At 57.3% G+C, this 18,000-nt stretch overlaps 1 protein-coding gene and 1 pseudogene across 1 annotated transcript in view; one reads left to right on the top strand and one right to left on the bottom strand.

Moving 5' to 3' along the window:
• LOC130543918 (dual oxidase 1-like) overlaps window positions 1-3,324 on the top strand; it is a 33,056-nt gene extending 29,732 nt beyond the window's left edge. Inside the window, 6 exon segments of the mRNA XM_057313046.1 lie at window positions 68-300; window positions 545-703; window positions 1,754-1,909; window positions 2,154-2,205; window positions 2,208-2,269; window positions 2,909-3,324. Coding sequence (XP_057169029.1) covers window positions 68-300; window positions 545-703; window positions 1,754-1,909; window positions 2,154-2,205; window positions 2,208-2,269; window positions 2,909-3,031 — 785 coding nt within the window. The 3' untranslated portion in view covers window positions 3,032-3,324.
• Window positions 3,325-5,164: 1,840 nt separating this feature from the next.
• On the bottom strand, window positions 5,165-16,539 carry LOC125282070 (SH2 domain-containing adapter protein F-like; annotated as a pseudogene).
• Between the last annotated feature and the right edge of the window lie 1,461 nt (window positions 16,540-18,000).

Below are 18,000 nucleotides of genomic sequence, written 5' to 3'. Positions count from 1 at the left end.
ATCTTTCTGGAGGCCACAGGGTTGCTGGGTCCTGGATAGCAGCCTCCTGCCCACTTCCTTTCCTCAGGAGTGACCCACCTGCAGCTCCAGCGGCCCCAAGGCTTTGAGTACAAGTCGGGACAGTGGGTGCGGATCGCCTGCTTGGCTCTGGGGACCACTGAGTACCACCCCTTCACGCTGACTTCTGCACCCGATGAGGACACGCTCAGCCTGCACATCCGGGCAGCAGGGCCCTGGACCACTCGGCTCAGGGAGATCTACTCACCTCCAACGGGAGGTGGCTGTGCCAGATACCCGAAGGTGACCAGACATAGACCGGATGAGCTACCCGCCCCCACATCCCCTTAGCAGGCCTTGGCCCCGCAGCCCCGGGCTGCCCACTGTGTTCCTCCCCTCCCATCCAGAGACTGGCCATTCCAGGTAATGCTGCGGCACCCCCTCTCTCCTCACTCCATAAACATACCTGCCTTCCCTGCCTCCCATTTCTAGCTTCAGAGCTATTGTGGTGGCGGAGCTTAACTCAGACCCACTCCTTCTCCTGCAGCTGTACCTTGATGGACCATTTGGAGAGGGCCTCCAGGAATGGCATAAGTTTGAGGTCTCAGTGCTGGTGGGAGGGGGCGTTGGAGTCACCCCCTTTGCCTCCATCCTCAAAGACCTGGTCTTCAAATCATCAGTCAGCTGCCAAGTGTTCTGTAAGAAGGTGAGTGCCCTCTCCTCCTTCTGACCCCTGGCCCCTGCTCCCTATCACTGTGTCCGTCTCTGCCTGTCTCTCCTGCCTCTGTTCTTGGCCTGACCCCAGAGGGGTCTGATATCCTCGGACCCTAAAGAACAGAGTTGGAGAGGGGTAAAGAAACCCAGTGCCGTACAGAGGAGGCCAGCCCCTGCAGGGAGCCTTGTCAGGTTGGGAGAAGGAAGGGAACACTTGGGGTGGGGCAGTGAAACCGGCTCTGCTTTCAAGAGGAAGAAGAGGGGAGGTGGCGAGGCAGGGCTGGTGGGCTGGGTTAGTTGCAGGAACACAGCCCAGGCCCTCAGGCCCCCTCTATCCCGGGTCCCTTCACCCCAGCCCGGACCTGGTAGCAGGCCCCTGCTTGTCTCTCTGGGCCTGGCAGGTGAGTCGGGGGCACAGGAACGCAGCAGGCAGAGGCCAAGCCCACGTACTGTCGGCATTCAGAGGGTGACAGGCAGCTCCCCCGCTCCTCTGTCCATGCCGGCTCTGCCTCTGCTTCTTAACCCACACGGCCCCACTTCAGCCTCTTCAGAAGCGGGAGGTCGGTCCCTCTATGGCAGCTTCTATCCTCCGGCTCTCTCTTTGAGCCCATTCCCATCTGCCCCGGGCAGCCAGCTGGGTCTTCCCTCAGGCTGTTCTGTGACATGCCCCTTAGTGGAACCCTATCCCTCTGGGCTGGGGTTGGTTGGGAGCCCAGCAGCCTGTGGAGGGCCCGTTGCAGGGAGTGGAACGGCAGGCTCTGTGTGAAAAAGCCGCTTCCCACCCCATCGGACCTTCAGCTCACTTGACAAGTGTCCTTTTTCATCACCCCAGGTTATCACTCCCTTCTCTCTCTCCATGCCTGGGGTAACTCCATCTCCCGCCCAGAGCCTGGCCCTGGGGCCCCCCACAACACTCCATTCCCCAGAGTGTCTGGGGAGAGGCACAAGCTGACGGAGACCGGCAGAGTTCTATTGCTGTGGGGATCCCTGGGATATAGGGAGCCTGAGCTTAGCCAGGTCCTGAACTCCCCTGTGTCCCCAGATCTACTTCATCTGGGTGACGAGAACCCAGCGGCAGTTTGAGCGGATGGCTGACATCATCCGAGAGGTGGAGGAGAATGACCGTCAGGACCTGGTGTCCGTGCACACCTACGTCACCCAGCTGGCTGAGAAGTTTGACCTCAGGACCACCATGCTGGTGGGTCAGGGACGGCCAGGCGGGGCGACTAGGTGGGTCGATGGGTTGGCTGGGTGAGGCTCAGATGGCCAGGGCAGGTGGGCGGACAGCCAGGTTCAGACGGCAGGAGGCACAGAGATGGTAGTCCCGATTTTCAGCCTCCAGCTCCCTCCCCACCCCATTCTCTGTCTCCTGGGCTGCAGGCTGGCTTGGGCTAGGCACGGACCCTGACTGTCCTTGGCCTGACCTGCCACTGTGCCCCCAGTACCTCTGTGAGCGGCACTTCCAGAAGGTGCTGAACCGGAGTCTGTTCACATCATGCACTTTGGCCGCCCCCCCTTCGAGCCCTTCTTCAAGTCCCTGCAGGAGGTCCACCCGCAGGTCAGTCCACCCCATATCAAGGTTCTCCTGGCCTTTATCACCTGAGGTCTAAGCAAACCTCCCAACCCAGCTCCAGGAGGGAAGGAACTGCTGATAAGAACTCATCACCCAAGAGATAAGTGGGGAGAATGGAATGGAAAAACAGTAGCGGTCACTCTGAGGGGCTCAGGGGGGAAGCAGCAACAGGGACTCGCCACTTCTAAAGCCATGGTGCCTGTCCAGAAGGAACAGCTCAGTTCATCCTTATGATAAACTCAAAGCTATTCTTACCATGAATACTGAGCCGGCCTCACCGGAGACGCTGATCTTTACCAGGAACACTGGGCTAGCCACTGCTCTGGTAAATAATGGCCTAGCCCTCAATGACACAGTAAGCTAGCCTTTAACCTGAACGCTGATTAACCCAGCCCCTGTCAGAAACACTGATCCTTTACCCCAAATGCCTTGGAGAGGGGGGAGGGCGGACCCACACAAAGCAAGTCTACCAAAGCTGAGCTAGACGCACACACCGAGCCAGCCCTCACCACACAGGGTGTGAAGCGAACCTTTATCAGAAACATGGAAGGAGTCCCCACCAAGGACTCTTGCCTGTCTTTCCATGAACACTGAGCTAGGCTTCACGTTTCCTTCCCCTAACAGGTCCGGAAGATTGGGGTGTTTAGCTGTGGCCCCCCTGGCATGACCAAGAATGTGGAAAAGGGCTGTCAGCTCATCAACGAGCAGGACCGGACTCACTCCTCCGACCATTATGAGAACTTCTAGGCCTCCTGGCCAGGCCAGGAGCTCTTCCCATTGCCCAGCTGAGCAGAGGTTTGGGCCCACACCTCGCTCTATATTTCCTATTTCTGACTCTCTGCCTCCTTCCCATTCCTACCTCTCATCCCTGGTCCAGGTGGCCATGGTCAGTCACCCCATACGGGTTCAGAGACCCCCAAGTGCAGACTGTCTCAGCTTGGAGAAGCGGGGGGCACTGTCTAGGAAACGGAGCCTGGGAGGTAGGAGAGCTCTTGTTACTTTGGGGCAAAGTGACACCTCTTCTTCCAAACTAAGAAAAAGCCTCAAAAGACTGGAGCTGAAAAGCCGTGTGTATGTGCACTAGGGGGCTGTGGGCCTAAGGACGGAGTGGGAGCACAGATGCTGGCATCTTGGAACTCCTCCCCCAAAGCCTCCCCCTCCTCTAGGCTCCCCACTGTCAAAAGGGCTGGCAAATGCCTTGGGGTGGGCTAGAGGCTGGGCCCACAGAGAGAAATCTACAGGAACCCCCTCAGCATCCTAGCCTAACAGCACAACTGATTTCTCCCCAGTTTTTAAACATGTGCTGTAGTCAGAATCTGGCCCAATATCTATGTCGTGCTCCTCAGGCCTTGTCTCTTCTTCCCACTGCAATAGTCTCCTTTACAAACAAACCACTTTTCTGCCCTCTGGTTTTCTTTATTCTGCCCCAGGATGGGGGTGGGCGCTGGCAAAGGAAGCTACTAACCAGCCAACTCACCCAGGCTGCTGCAGACAGTGTTCTGAACCTGCCAGCATCTACCGAATAAAGGAACCAGCCCAAGGCCGAGGGCTTTAGCTGGAGACCCCTTTCCCAGCTCAGGGGCACCCTTCCTGACCCAGGCCTCTCAGGGTGGCTCGTGTGGGGCTTCTCAAGCCTGACCAGGAAGGGCAGAGAGAGAAGGGATGGGAGTTCTGGAGAAGGTGGGCAGGGCACAAAGTGCGGGTGTGCGTGGCAGGACAGAGCAGGAGCCAGAGTTGGCCTGGCTGGCTCCAGGACCTCTGAGCAACAGCAGTGGACCACCCGTGCCTCCATGGGTCTTCCAGGCAAAGAGATGGAAGCACAAGGAGACGGATGAGCACATCACCTGAACACTCAGCCTGTTTTCTCATCTGGAAAGTGACTCATACCCTCCAAGGTATAGGGCAACCCTCTGAGGGAATTTCTAAAGCAGGGCCCAATTTCAAGTGAGCCTCTCGATTGTCCTCACCGAATTCTTACATTTGTCAGGTCACATATCCTCGATTTCGATGAAATAGCCGGGGATTAGAAAATCCGAACTCCCATGATTGACACTGCTCAGGTTCTGTAAAGAGGCCCTGGGACTGCGCTCCCAGAGCAGCGGATGTTTGTTCAGCCCCGCGGGGAGCCCCGTGGGGGCAGGAGGGCGGGCCTGGAGTGGGTCGACGGCAGTTGGGACCTGCGGCGCAGGGGGTATGCCCAGGGGGCCGGGCGCACAGGCCTCGGCCGGCCCAGCCCTGGGTGCGGTGGGGCGTCTCCAGGGCCGGTCCGGTGTGGCCGGGCGCCCGCGACCCGCGGTTAGAGGCACGACCAGCAGGGGGCAGGCGCGGAGCGCCCCGCCAGGCTCGGCCGCGAGCCCGAAGCCCCGGCCGACGGGAGATCCGGGCCCAGACCTGCGGGCTGCACGTCTCCAGGGGGCGGACTCACGGTCGGGGGATGGGGGAGGCGCGGCAGGCCCCGCTTCCCCTGGGAAGAAAACGCGGTCGGTGCGCCAGCTTTCCCGCGGGTGCGGGTGCGCGGCTTCCGCGTGGCAGGGCCGCCCGCCCCCTTCCTGGCGCGCTGCCTCTTCGTCTCTCGGCGGCTCCCCTCCTCCCAGACGCACGGCTGTTGGCAGGAAATTGGACGCGCTCGGGGGAGCGGCCGTCGTCGGCGCGGCGGGGAGGGGGCGCCGCGCGGCCGGTCGGCTCCGGGTGCCCCCAGCCCGGCGGGAGCGGCGGGGGATGTTTTGACATCTCGTCTAGGGAAGCAAAGTGCTTTTCACTGCTGGCTTGGGTCGCTCCAGAGCTGATTTATGAACAGAATCTGCGCTCGCTTCGCCGCTCCCTCCCCCGGCAGCCCGGGGGGGGGGGGGGCGGCGCTGGGGGCGCGGACGCGGCTGGGCCTGGCAGGACTGGGTTTATTTCTTGCATCTGGCCGGGAGCTGGGGCAGCCCGGGGACTGCGCAAGTTCCCTCCGGCCCGAGCCCTTCCCCTCCTCTCTCCACCCCCGAGGCCATCTCCGTCCTGGGGGGGGGGGGGGTGTCTGCCTTCCCCAATCCCCGCACCAGACTCTGAACAGAGCCCGCCGGTGGTTTAGGGGTGGAGGCGGAGAGATGGCCAGGGCGCCCCGCACTGACCCAGGGGGAAGGCTGCCGTGGGGAAGGGGATCCCCGCCTGTGCCCTGGGGGCGGAAGCGGCGGGGAGCTGCGGATCTTAAACTCCTCCAGAGACCAGCGGCTCTGAAGCCCCCTTCATCCAGGGGCTATCCTCTCTCCCCAGGGATTCCTCTGTCCTCGCTCCAGACAACCTTTTACTCCGAGGCCCCAGAAGGCCTTCCCGTTTAGAATAAATTAAGGAATCTGCAGGTCCCACTCGATCTCTGGGAGAGGGGAAGAAAGACTTGACAGAACATGTCCCTGGGAAGGGCCAGCGCCCTCAGCCAGGGGATGGGCGCAGGCCTGGGTCCAGCTTTGTCACAGTGCCCGGGCCTCACATCTACAGAGTCCGAATGGCCACAGGATAGAGCAGGGACATGTGCTCGGCCCCCTTAATGGGCAGCTTGCGGCTGGTGTAGTGGTGCACGATTTCAGGGACGCTGCTGAAGGGTGGGCTGTTCTGGCCCAGCACGTACTTGTGTTCCTTGGTCCGGGACAGCTTCATGTGCATGAAGCCCTGACTGCTCCTGGGAAGAGGAGAGGAGACCCTGGTGAGTAGGGGCCCTCTCCAGTCCCCCTGCCCTCCCCCACGCCCGCAGCAAATGTGGCTGTTCTGAGCCAGCTGTGTGGGGAGGTGACTAGGGAAGGTGGAGGTCAGTCCAGAAAACAGAGAGGAGGCAGAGGGGATTTTGTGAGTAGGTAACCCTAGGCGTTGGCTTTGTGGTGAGGGCCCTGGGTGTGCCAAGAATGTGTGTGTAGTGAGTGTACAGGGCGTGTGCAGGTGGAAACTGGAGCGACCACCCTCCCTGCCCCAGACCCTGGGACCCGAGCACCGGTGCCCTCCAACCTGTGTGGCCAAAGCTGGTCTACCCTCTCCATCTCTGAGCTGTGGGGGATGACACCGGTGGGGGCTCCTAGTGACACATGTGGAGACACAAACATCCTTGGCAGGACCGTGTGTGGACAGATGTGACAACCGAGCGAATCTTGGTTGAGGCTCTCTCTTGCAGAAACCAGGGGAGGGGGTGAGCTAGCTGCTCTGGAAGCCCACCCCAAATCCGGGGAGGCTCAACCGCCTTGTCCTGGGGATATCCCTTTACCCTCCTGCTAACTGGGCCTTGGGCCAAGCCCCCAGCTCCTCTGTCCCTGCAGCCTGGGATGCCATCACCGGTGAGGCTGTAACTCCATTCCCTCCCTCAGAGAGAAAGGCTCCACTGCCTCTCCCAGCTCCCTGACACGATCCAGGAAATCCACATCAGTGCCTGGCCCTGCCCTCAAGACAAGGACCCTGCTGCTCAGAGCTCTGGCCGGCTCCCAGCTGTCCGGGCACCCTGTCTTAGAGAGAAAGCATGGGGGTGGGGCCCGAGCAAGAACAGTGTCTGCCCAAGCTACCAGGCCTGGTCCACAGCAAGGAGGAAGCAGTGTTTGGGGGAGCCCTGAAGCCTGAATACTTGTCTCTCGGGGCCAGAGCCTACCTGGGGACAAGTGCAGGGCTCAGAAACTAGTATGGGAGGTAGGACCGGTGAGGGGGGCCCTCATATGAGGTGAGGCTGACAAACCTCATTTCCCTCCCCTGCCTGCGTACAAAGAGGCTTCTGACGGGACCCATTTCACTGGGCCCACAAGTGAAGATGGAGAGTGGATGACTGAAGAGAGGAAAGGGATGACAGGAAAAAAACAGTCCTTTATCACCCATGCTTCCAATTCCTTCTCCCTGCCCCAGGATACTGTGCCCTAAAGCCTGCTGGGGGCCCCAGGCTGGGTGTATGTGTGTATGGGCGGGGGTGGGGGGATGGGGGGGCATCCTTCTTCTGTAGGCCCGAGATAATGGCTGAGGCTGACAGTGACCACGCAGGCCCTGGGGAAGGGAGCTAAGGGCCTGAGGAAAATGTGCAGTCCCTGGGGGTGGTAGAGAGGGGAGGCAGTGAGTAGTCCCCCTCCCCTGTCTGCCCTATGCCATGGCCCAGGCCCAAAGCTGTGGGCAGCAGCTTGGGCCTTGCTTTCCCTCTCCCTCTCACAGTTTGGAGAAAACCCCCTAACCACAATCCACTTGGGATAATCACCTCTCCCCAAAACTACATTATATCTTCTCCTTGAGGGACAGATCTGGCCAAAAAGGGCAATAAAGTGGCAACAAGCCTCCATCTGGATAACTGACCTCCTGGGATAAAGTCCCAAGCAGAGTCATTGCCCAACCCTCAGGAGTCTGGGTGGGACTAGCTGGGCGGTAGGGCCAGAGCTGACATGGCTTCTGGAGGAAGCTGTTTAATCACCAGTGAAAGCCCTTCCATTACAGAGAGCAGAGAAACCTTAATTGTATTTCAGAGAAGCCATTTATATGCAAGCGAGGCTCTGGTGGACAGCTGCTGGTGGGGCTGGATCAGCCTGGGCCGAAGCAGCACCCAGGCCTGCCTCCCCTTTTACTCCCCAGGATAAGGCTGAGCCCCGCCCTGCTCCTTTCACAGAGCCAGACCCTTGCCGTCTCAGCCTTGGACTGTTCCAGACTTGAGGACTGGTGGAGCGATGCAATGGAACAGTGCGGTTCTTGTAGTCCGACTGAACTGAACTGGGTCCAAATCCTGCTTTTGGCACTTTGTTACCTGGTGGCCTTGAGCAAGTCACATACCTCTTTGTATTTCTTTCTGTCTATAAGAAAGAGATTCATCTTCCAGGTCGGCAGTTGGTTTGGAGACGGTGTATACACGGCTCAGCACACAGTAGGTGCTCTGTGACTCTTAACTGTTAAAGCAACACACATTCCTAGGGTTATATCAGATTTTTGACAGATGAACTTTTCCTAAATGCTCCTTTGATTTTATGACAATTGCAGAGTATGAGAGCTGCAAGAAACCTAAGAGGTACCCATCAATGCATTTTGCAAAGGGAGAAACCAAGGCCCAGAGAGGTTCCATGATTTGCCTGGGGTCACAAAGCTAGTTTTATGAAACCCAAGAATAAAATTCAGGTTGTTTGACTCTAGACTGGCATTTTCCCATTATCTTTTAGTTGAAGTTCAATAATTATCCTCAAATGTCTGTTTAATAGTCCCACATTGCTGTATATTGCATTTGTTTGAAGTGGGGGTATACCTGTATTCTAATGCCCCTGAGAAATGTGGTAGGAGGTGGTACAGATGTCCCAGGAGTGATGGGGGCGATGCGAATGAACCCACCATCTGACAGGCTGCCATGTGGGGGGCAGGCTCTATCGGGCAGGACTCCTGGATACCGAGGGGAGGGCTGGCCATTCTGGTAGGAGGCCAGTACCTCTCTGTGTCTATCTACTCCCTAGGAGGAAGGCTGATGGGAAGGGAGCGCCCTGCCTCCCCCATCTTCCTGGATCCTTTAAAACTCAGTTATCAGCCACTAGCGCCCGGTCCTCCTGCCCACTTCTTCAGAGTGAACGATAGCTTTGTGTCCACTGCTCCACCCTCCTCCCAGGATCCAGCCTCCGCCTCCCCCTGCAGAGCCCCTCAGGCAAAGTTCCTATCTCCTTGCCGGTGCTTCAAGAACATCTGGACTGCCATTAGTAAAGATGAAGGTGATAATTTATTTAGCACTTAGCACCATGTTAAGTGCCTCCCATATATTATTTCATTGGATCCTTCCCTATAAGGTAGATATTATTATTCCCCTACTTTATAAGTAAGAAAACTGAGGCCCAGAGAGGTTCAGGGGGCCCCAGGGCACACAGCTGGTAAGTGACATAAACTTTGGAGCTGGACACTGTAGCTTGACTGTTTCCTCTAACGGACTCTGAGCTCCTTGAGGTCAGGGGAGGAGCCTCAGACTGCTCCAGGTCCCTAGGGCCCAGAGTCAGCAAAAGTTCCTGGGGATGGACTTCTCCCCAGCTTGGCTGGGCATGGGGGGAAGGTTGGAGTCTTCTCCTGTCCTGCTGGTTGTCTTCCCATGGATCCTCCTTGGTGCCATCCTCACAAGCTCATCCTGCCTACCGCAGGCCCACCCCGACTCACTTGAGGGACAGGGAGAAATCGTTCTTGCTGGTCTCGCTGTCGCACACCAGGTAGCTGGCCTCTTTGCACGTCCGGAGCACGTTCTCGGCATCTGTTCCACTGATGGCCCCGTGGTACCAGCTGAGGACAAGAGAGAGGAAGGGGGCATCTCTGCTGGGTCCCTCGCCGTCCTGGCCCACCCATTCTGGGTGTCCCCTGCAGGCAAGCCAGTGGCAGGAGGGGAAGGGAGGGGAGAGAGTCCCCAGCTGGACACAGACACTCACACCTGGTTTTCCAGAGGCAATGTTGGGTCTGTCCACTCCCCAAGGGGGCTGCTGGGCTCCACGTTTAGGGGCTTGGCTGACTTGGGGTTCCCTGCAGAGAGTCGGGGAGGTAGCCGCCCCTTCTCCTCCCGGCCAGGTGACAGGCAGCTCTTCTCAGATCCTTCAAACTGGGCTGTGGGGAATATACCAGTCATAGACTCTGAGGACCCTAGAGATAGAGCCCTATAGAATAACCAGGGCTCCACCATTTTCTGCCAAAAGGGGTCAAAGGAATGTTCTGGAAGGGTGGGACATGCTCCTGGGCTTGACTGGCTGTGGGGGTGGGGCGCAGCCCTCCTAGGCCACACCGCGCCTACCAGTCCCTACGCTGTGGGAGGAGAGGGGAGAGAAGCAACATGAGAAACCACTTAAACTTCTCCCTCTGGAGCAGCTGCCTGCCTTCCCCTGTTCCATTCCCCCTCCGGGAGGCTTCAGCGCCGATAATATCATTTCTTTCGCCTCCTCAGAGTTCATGACCGTTCTCCATATCACCCTGCCAAGCCATTCTGTCGAAGTGACTTATGCATTTGAGAACAATTATCCGATTCCCCTTGGTGCCATCCTGACAGGTTCATCCTGCCCCAAGCCGCCGCCGGCCCGCCCCTCCCCCGCCCCCAGGGTTGCTGCCCACAGGCTCCCCGCCCCCACCGGAGACACCCAGCTGAGGCGGCTCTGCCCTCCCAGACCAGGGCAGGCCCACCACTGAGCCAGCACGAGGGAGGAAGCCAGTGGGTCACATGAGCACAGGCACCCACGGACAGGCGATGGAGACCCTCCTTCATCCTGCATTTACAAAGTAGCCCTCACACTCAGGCACAAATGTACAAACAGGCATTCACAAGCACTTGGCTGCCCGTTCTGTACCAAACTGACAGAGATGAAGTGTTCGGTGCTTCCTTTCTCCTCATTTGGGCTTTTTCTCTCCTTGTAGCACTTTCAGGACCTTCCTGTCTCTCAGTCACCAGATGCAAGGACCAGACCCGTCCCTTGCCCGAAGGGGTCAGACACTTCCTATGCTAGCATCACCCCCACCTCAAGAGTTACTTGCATTGCCAAAGGATTGGGTCAGGCAAAATACTCACAAAGAAGTGAATGTAAAATAGTGGATTTCTGTGGCATGGTGGGCAAGATATTTAGAAAGAGACTCCTTTAGAAGACACCTTCCCCACACCTTTGGGAGGAAGGAGGAATGTGTATTTTGTCCCTTCTTTCTTCCTCCAGGTTCTCCAAACCCTACCCCACTTCAGCTCTGCCAACCCAAGCCCACAGGGCCTGAGGTGTGAGAGGACATGTCACCCTGGCCAGAAGCTCCCACAGGACCCACCGCTGCCGTCCTCCAGGCTGGGCTCAGGGAGGGGTGAGGCTGGACCGGAGATGTCCCTGTCCCCGTCAGGCAGGGAGCAGCTTCTGTCCAGCTGTCCCACCGGCAGAGGCCAAGGTAGGTCTTTGATGACCTTAATGTCAACTGGAGCCAGTAGCAGGAGGGAGAAGAGACACAAACAGGGACAGAGAGAGAGACAGAGAGAGGCAGAGGTTGAGACATCAAAACCCAGAGCCAGGACACAGAATAGCCTAGAAAGGAGGAGGGTCAGAGCAGAGGCAGGGACGGGTTCTGAGGGGGGAGCAGGACTCTCGGAGGGTTGGATGGAGCCACAGTGACCACACCAGGCTGCGTAGTCGAAGGGGGGAGGCACAGGTAGCAAATAGCCGGAGGCAGAGTCTTGCCCTGCCAGCCGTGTGGGTCCCCTTCACTTGAACCCTCATAAGCCTCCAGGGCCCAAAAGGACCAGGAAAGGAGGAAACGAGGGACAACGAGCTGCCCTCGCCTCCCAGCACCACACCCAGGTTCCCACAGCCTCCTGGCACCCTCAGACTTGCCGCCCTTCCTCCTTTTCCCCACGGCCTGGGAAGCCATGGGCAGTGAGACGGACAGCCCAGCTCCAGGCTGTCATGAATACTCCGATGTGGGGGCAGATGTTTTATTGAAATTTACCCCCCACGCCCTCAATCCCGAGCCCTGACAATTAAGAGAGGGATGCCACTGGCGGCTGCAGGGCTGCTAACGAGGTTTCCTAATGACGAGCATAGATTTCCCCATTAAGCAATCCAAACAGTATTGATTCTCCAAGGAGACTTCTGGAGATAACGGTCCCACTTAATGGTGCATGCTTTACCGGAAACAAATCAGAAGCCTGTGGTTTCCTAGTCTGGCTGCCAGGGAGGGGAGGACAGGGCAGAGAGCTGAGTCCGGCTCCAGGATGAGCCCCGTGCCCAAGGAGGGGTGGGGGGCCCTGGGAGTGGGGGTGAAGTCGAATGGTATTTACATCCTTTATGTTCTCACCGAATCAAGAACCCAGGAGCTAAAGCACTCTCCAGGCTCTCCAGGCTGCAGCAGCACCCACTCAGACCACCAACACACACCTTCCCAGGTGGGACTCCAGGCCTGGGATAGGCGCTGGGGTGCTTGGTACAGGAGAAACCTAACCCTCATTCAACAAAGGGCATTTCTCACAGCCTCCCTCTCCCCACCAGTTCCTGCTCCTCCGAATTCCCCCCCCGGGGCACAGGCGTCCCTGGTCTGGCACAGTCTGCTACTGGGAGACACAGCTCTGTGATTCAGGGCTGGGTTCTCGAAAGGTTATACACACAGCCGTTTTCCTTGTCTGGGGTGTTCAATGCCTTCTTTTGTTAAATGTAAGTATTTAACATATGTCACAAGTTTTATCATTTTGTTTGGAATTTCTTTATTTTAAAATAGGCCCTGTCTCCCAAAAGACGGAAGTGGCCTAAGCCTCTTGGCCTCTGAGAGGTGGTGATGCAGGGAGACCCTTCATCCTCCTGTGCCCGTTCCCTGACCCTGCACACAGTGCCGCGCCCACACTGCCCAATTCACCAATCTCTGTGATGCGCTCAACCGTGCTTCCCTGGAGCCCAGCTGCTGGGCCTCCCCCAACCCCTGGGGTCCACTCCTTCCCTTCCCCTGGGCCTGGAGAGCTGTTTAGAGGCCCCAGCAGGCCCACCCTCCCCAGCCAGGGGCTTACCTGTAAAGGCTTTGGAAATCTGTTCCTTCTTCCACTCCCAGGGCTGGTCATACTCCTCAGGGGGCCTCTCGCCATCCTCTGGCAGCCGGGACTCCCGGGGCTAGGGGGCCCCCTCACCCTCTGGGGTGGTCCCCTCCTCCTCTGGCTCATAGGGCGTGTCATATAGAGGCAGGGGCTGAGCTGCCGTCTCCTTGGAGCTCCGGATCTCTGCCAGGGCAAGGTGGCGGGGAGGTATGAGAGCATCCCTGGCTGCCCTCCTCAGCTCCTCTGGCAGCGCCCTCAGCAACACACCAAGCCTCCTTCAGAAGAGATGCCACTGGCTTTGGGGACCCAATGGCCGGACATCTGGGGTCCCTTGCCCTTAAAACACCTCTGGGGTTCCAAAAGCATGGGATCCAATGGAGGCCGGGGCAGAGAAGCACCAGAGTGAAAGACAGAAAGAGATCCTTAGGTGGCCAGCAAGGGCTTAGGAAATGAGGCTTACACGTTTTGGAAACGGAGGCAGGGTCCTCTCCTAATCCACCTCCTTTTGGCTACACAGCTCCAGTTCTTCCTTTGCATCCCAAGCAGTATCACTTGACAATCCGAAAATCCTTCTTCGTTGCCCAGATACTCCTGATCACTCCCTCCTTGAAACTGTCCCCTCTGACAAGTCATTTTCGTGGTTGTCCTCTCCCATCACCCTTGGACTCTTCCCCTGGCCCCTCTCGGTCTCTGTTCCCCAGAACCAGGTCTTAATTCGCCCACATCCTTGCCCAGTCTCATGGCACCCTATACACTTCCGGTTACCATCAAGATCTTTCACTTTAATGTTTCAAACTTGCCACTTTCCCCAGAAGTTCTTCTAGTCAGTTCTGTGATTCCCTTTTTGGGATCGTTGATCCCAGTGAAAATCAAATAAAAGCTATGGGGCTACTCCCCAGAAAAATGTGCAAATTTCCATATACAGTTCCAGGGCATTCATGGGCCTCCAAGGGGTACACACCCCTCTGATCTAAATAGGGCAGTCTCCCTCCCACTTTCTCCTTCTCCGTCCACTACACTGCTCTCGTCGGTCCTGGCCCCCGTTCAGCGTCTAAATTCCACCTGTTCACCACCAGTACCCGATGACTCTTACCCTCGTCACTCCACGTCTAGATTACTACTAGGGTGAACCTCCACTCTCCCAGCTCACGTTTCCACGAGCTCCGTGGAAGAACACTCCTGACCGCTCTCTGGCCCCCACCCCTCTCCCAAGGAGGGAGAGCAGCTTATCTGATCACCCGTAGATGCTCGCTCTCTTTCTCAGCTCTGCCTTCTGGCTCTTTCTTCTCCTGGCCCCCGTGAGAGGGCTTACAGCTGTGCCTCATGGCCCAAGCCCGAGTGGGCAAGTTTAACTCTGTGAAGTATTAAGCAGCCCATTGTGGGAGACATAGCTAAGTCATGTTCTCCAATCTATTTTATCAGTAATAAAACTGACATTCTTGTCTTCATCAGTCTGTTACCTTGATTTGACTTCTCAATGATCTCCAAGCTCAGGAGGGGAAGAAAGCCATGTTAATTATTGCTCCCTTAAAGCCTCAGCAATTTCCACAACTGCTAACTCATCTTTCTGATGCCCAGTTCTTCTGGTCTGTTCTGTACACCGCAGCCTCAATAATCCCCTTAAAATGCCATATTTATCCTGTTTCTGTCTTGTTTGAGAATTCATATTAGTTTCCCTCCTCTTCTGGAGCAAGTCCAAATGCCTCGTTCCAGCCTTTGAGGCCCTTCACTGCCCCTGTGGCCCCTCTCATCTTGGCTCCTCAGTATGCCCAACACTAAAACTACCCCTGAGCAAACCTTCCTTTCATCCTGCCTTGGACTGACTCACCCCTGTCCTCCTCTCGGATCACCCCCATTCACTCTTTCCCTGGATCCTCTCTTGACCTCTGCTCTGCTCCCCAAGACCAGGTCTTATTCGTTGCTGTCTGCCCCCGCTCCTTGACAGGCTTGCCCTTCTCAAGCCATGTGGTTCCAATTGCCATAAAGATGTTTCACTCTGACATCACATCATCTCAAGTTCACCACCTTCCCTAAAGTTAGTGATTCTCTTTTTGGGTTCCATGACTCCCGGTCCAACCACTGTCCTGCCCTTCCTGACTGTCCTCACTCTATCTGCCTGATCTTTGGTGGCCTTCTCTACCACCTCACATCTCAGGCACCACAGGCCATCGCTCCTTCTCCAAGACGACTCTCTTGAAGGCAGTGGCCAAGGACCCAAGGGGGTCCACGGTGGACCCATGGTCTCCAAGGACCCAGTAAAGGGATCATGGAACCACTCTTAGTCTTGTGGGTCCCAGAGCCTGTTGTGCAAATACCCAGGCTTCAGAGAGCAATCCCCTAGCCTGACTCCATCACGCACCAGCCATCATCTTTTGGGCCTCATAGGGCTCCATGTAGCCATCATTTTCAGGGACCTTCTCTGGGGCTCCTGAAGCTCCTGCTGGGCCTTCGCCAGTCTCCTGAACATCAAATGGGTCCGCGTAGTCTTCGAGGATTGCCAACTGTGGGAAGACAGTGAGGAGAGCAGGCTTCAGACATCTGAGAGACAGCTCTGCTTCTCCCCAGGTGCTTTGTCCATGGGAGTGAGTCCTGGAGAGAATGTCTTAGACCCAGAGCCCGAGGTATCCAAGGGCAGGCTCTGAGCTTGGATGGGGACAAGCTCTGGGTCTTCCTCTGCAGAGTCCCCTACTAGGCTGCCAGCAGAGTGGCAGATCTACCTTTTCTGTCACTTTTGTGCCTCTGGGCCATCCCGTAGGTTAAATGGCCAGGATGAAGCTCCGAGCATTAAGGCCTGCCTCAGTCCGGGTCTAGGCAGGGCAATAGAGGTGTTTAACACCAGATGGTTCAACAGAAGGAATTAATTCAGAGAGCCAGTTACAAAGGTGTTGGAGGAATTCAAAGAACAAGTAGGGAATAGCAGGCAGCTCAGAGATTAACTCGGTCCATGCCCACAAGTTCAATCCCAGATGCTGAACAAAGAAAAATTTGCGGACCAGCGAGAAAAGAAAAGCCAACTACTCACTTTATGGCACAGTTCTGCTGGTTTATCCTGAGAACATTCATCAGCATGTCATATGTGTATTATTATATTCATTTTAAGGAAACGGAGGCTCAGGGCAGGTAGGGAACAACGTGCCCAAGACCGTTCCACGGAAGTGGAGGAACCCAATTGGAACTTGTGTCCTTTGTGCAATATTATGCTGCCAACCTGCCCCCAGTGGGGATCTTGGCCGTTCTGGGAGAGAGACCACCTTAGGACAGCCCTGAAGAAAGCCAGGGTTTGGGCTCTGCTGAAATCCCCTGGTTCCTGGAGGACAAGAACAGGAAAGGCGTAGCCTTGACCCTCCACATCCCACACTGCCCCTTTCTCCCTCACAAGTGGTTCATGACCAACCCTCCGTCCCTGCTCCAGTCAAGGCAGAGCGAACTCTAAGCCACACGCCCTGAGGAAGAGCTCAAGGTGCTCAGGGCGGGGTGCAGCTGAGGACAATAGAGCTTTTCTCCAAGCTGGGCACAGGCTTCTCGAAGGGGGGAGGCTGAGGTGGAGACAGAGCCCAGCCCACCCAGGGCTGCCAGCACCTCGGGGGAAGCACCGCACACTGAGTTGACAGGCATTGACAGGAGGTGGCTCCAGGGCCTGTGGCATGAGGAGGGGTCACTCCTGCCTCTTCTCCATCCTTGGTGGAGGCTTTGGGTCTGGGCCAGATCAGGATTGTGGGAGCCAATTGAGCAGGGAGGCTATGGGGACTGATTGCCTGCCCACCACAGAGACTCCTCCTGCATGTTTTTTTTTTTAAAGATTTTATTTATTTATTCGATAGAGATAGAGACAGCCAGCGAGAGAGGGAACACAAGCAGGGGGAGTGGGAGAGGAAGAAGCAGGCTCATAGCGGAGGAGCCTGACGTGGGGCTCGATCCCATAACGCCGGGATCACGCCCTGAGCCGAAGGCAGACGCTTAACCGCTATGCCACCCAGGAGCCCCTCCTGCATGTTTTTTGAGCCCCCCGCCGCCTGTGCTGGGCCTGGGAGGGGTCACAGGGATGGGGGGCACTGAGTCCCGGGAAGCTGCTCAGTGAGAAGTGCCTGGCCCAAGCCCCAGTCCCCCCAACTCTACAGAGCCCCCCCTCCCCCAGCCCTTCCCTGACCAAGCCAGTGCCCTTCCCACTGGAGTCCTGGGCTGGACTTGAGCTGTGACCCCTCCCAGGCCCAGCACGGGCCTCCCTGGGGCTAGCCCACGGTGCCTGTAGGCAACCAGGCAGCAGCTCTGTGGGCAGCTCAATGGCTCCTCTGTTCCATCCCTGACTCCACACCCTGCTCCAGGAAACCCTAGCCCCCCGCCCTAGGCGGGTCACCCAGAGGAGCCACCCACGGGGCCGGGAGTCCGGAGCAGAAGCAGAAACACCTGCTGGAAGGTTGGCAAGAAGGGCACCCACCCTGGGCACATAGGATCCCTGTCAGAGGCCAGGGCTGCCTTCCCAGTGGTTTCCAGGTCACGTGAGGAGGTGAAACTGCTCTGTGGGGGAAAGCTGCTTCTGCAGGCTTCTGACACCTTTGCTCTACCCTGACTTATTTTGTTGATGGGACCTTTACCTGACCGCTGTACTCACTGTGGTATACCACATCCGTCACAGGGCCTGGCACAGGGTAGGCGCTCAGTGCACATTTACTCGATGCTCCAAAGGTCTCCCTCTCCTCAGGCTCTATCTTCTGGAGTGACACAGACTCTCAGATCCCCATTCGCCCCCACTCTGACCACTCTGACAGACCAGGAGCTGCTGTGGGAGCAGGCTGTCAGGAGAACCAACATTTGAATGGGGAGCAAAGCCTCTGGTTCAAGAGCAAAAAGGAAGAACTGGCAGGAAAGGCCCCTAAAACCAGAGCTAATATTTAGGCAAACCCTCTGGTAGACAGAATGCTACTGAAAGGCTGAAATACTTCCAAACTAGTAGGCAAGTAGCTGCTGCTCAGAGGTCCCCTTGTCCCCACACCTCCTGCCAACCAGATCCCCTCCCTCCTGCCGTCTAGCAGGCTCCAGACCAGGCTCTTGTGCCTGTTCCAATTGGGCAGTGCCCCTCCCAGAGCCGCTGTCCTGCTTGGCTCTCCTTCCTGCCTCAGCCTCTCCTGAGATAGCTGGCAGGCCCACCATCTGGCGTGACCTTCCGCTCTGCAGCTGGACCCTGCTAGGAGTTCCTGACCCCACCCATGGGGCTTGCCAGTCCAAGGGGAGCTAGGAGGGGGCACAT

The sequence above is a fragment of the Ursus arctos genome, unplaced genomic scaffold (genome assembly GCF_023065955.2).
Source record: "Ursus arctos isolate Adak ecotype North America unplaced genomic scaffold, UrsArc2.0 scaffold_16, whole genome shotgun sequence".
NCBI classification, from domain to species: domain Eukaryota; kingdom Metazoa; phylum Chordata; class Mammalia; order Carnivora; family Ursidae; genus Ursus; species Ursus arctos.
The sequence above is the reverse complement of the archived record's forward strand: the minus strand, read 5'-3'. Positions and strand labels throughout refer to the sequence as shown.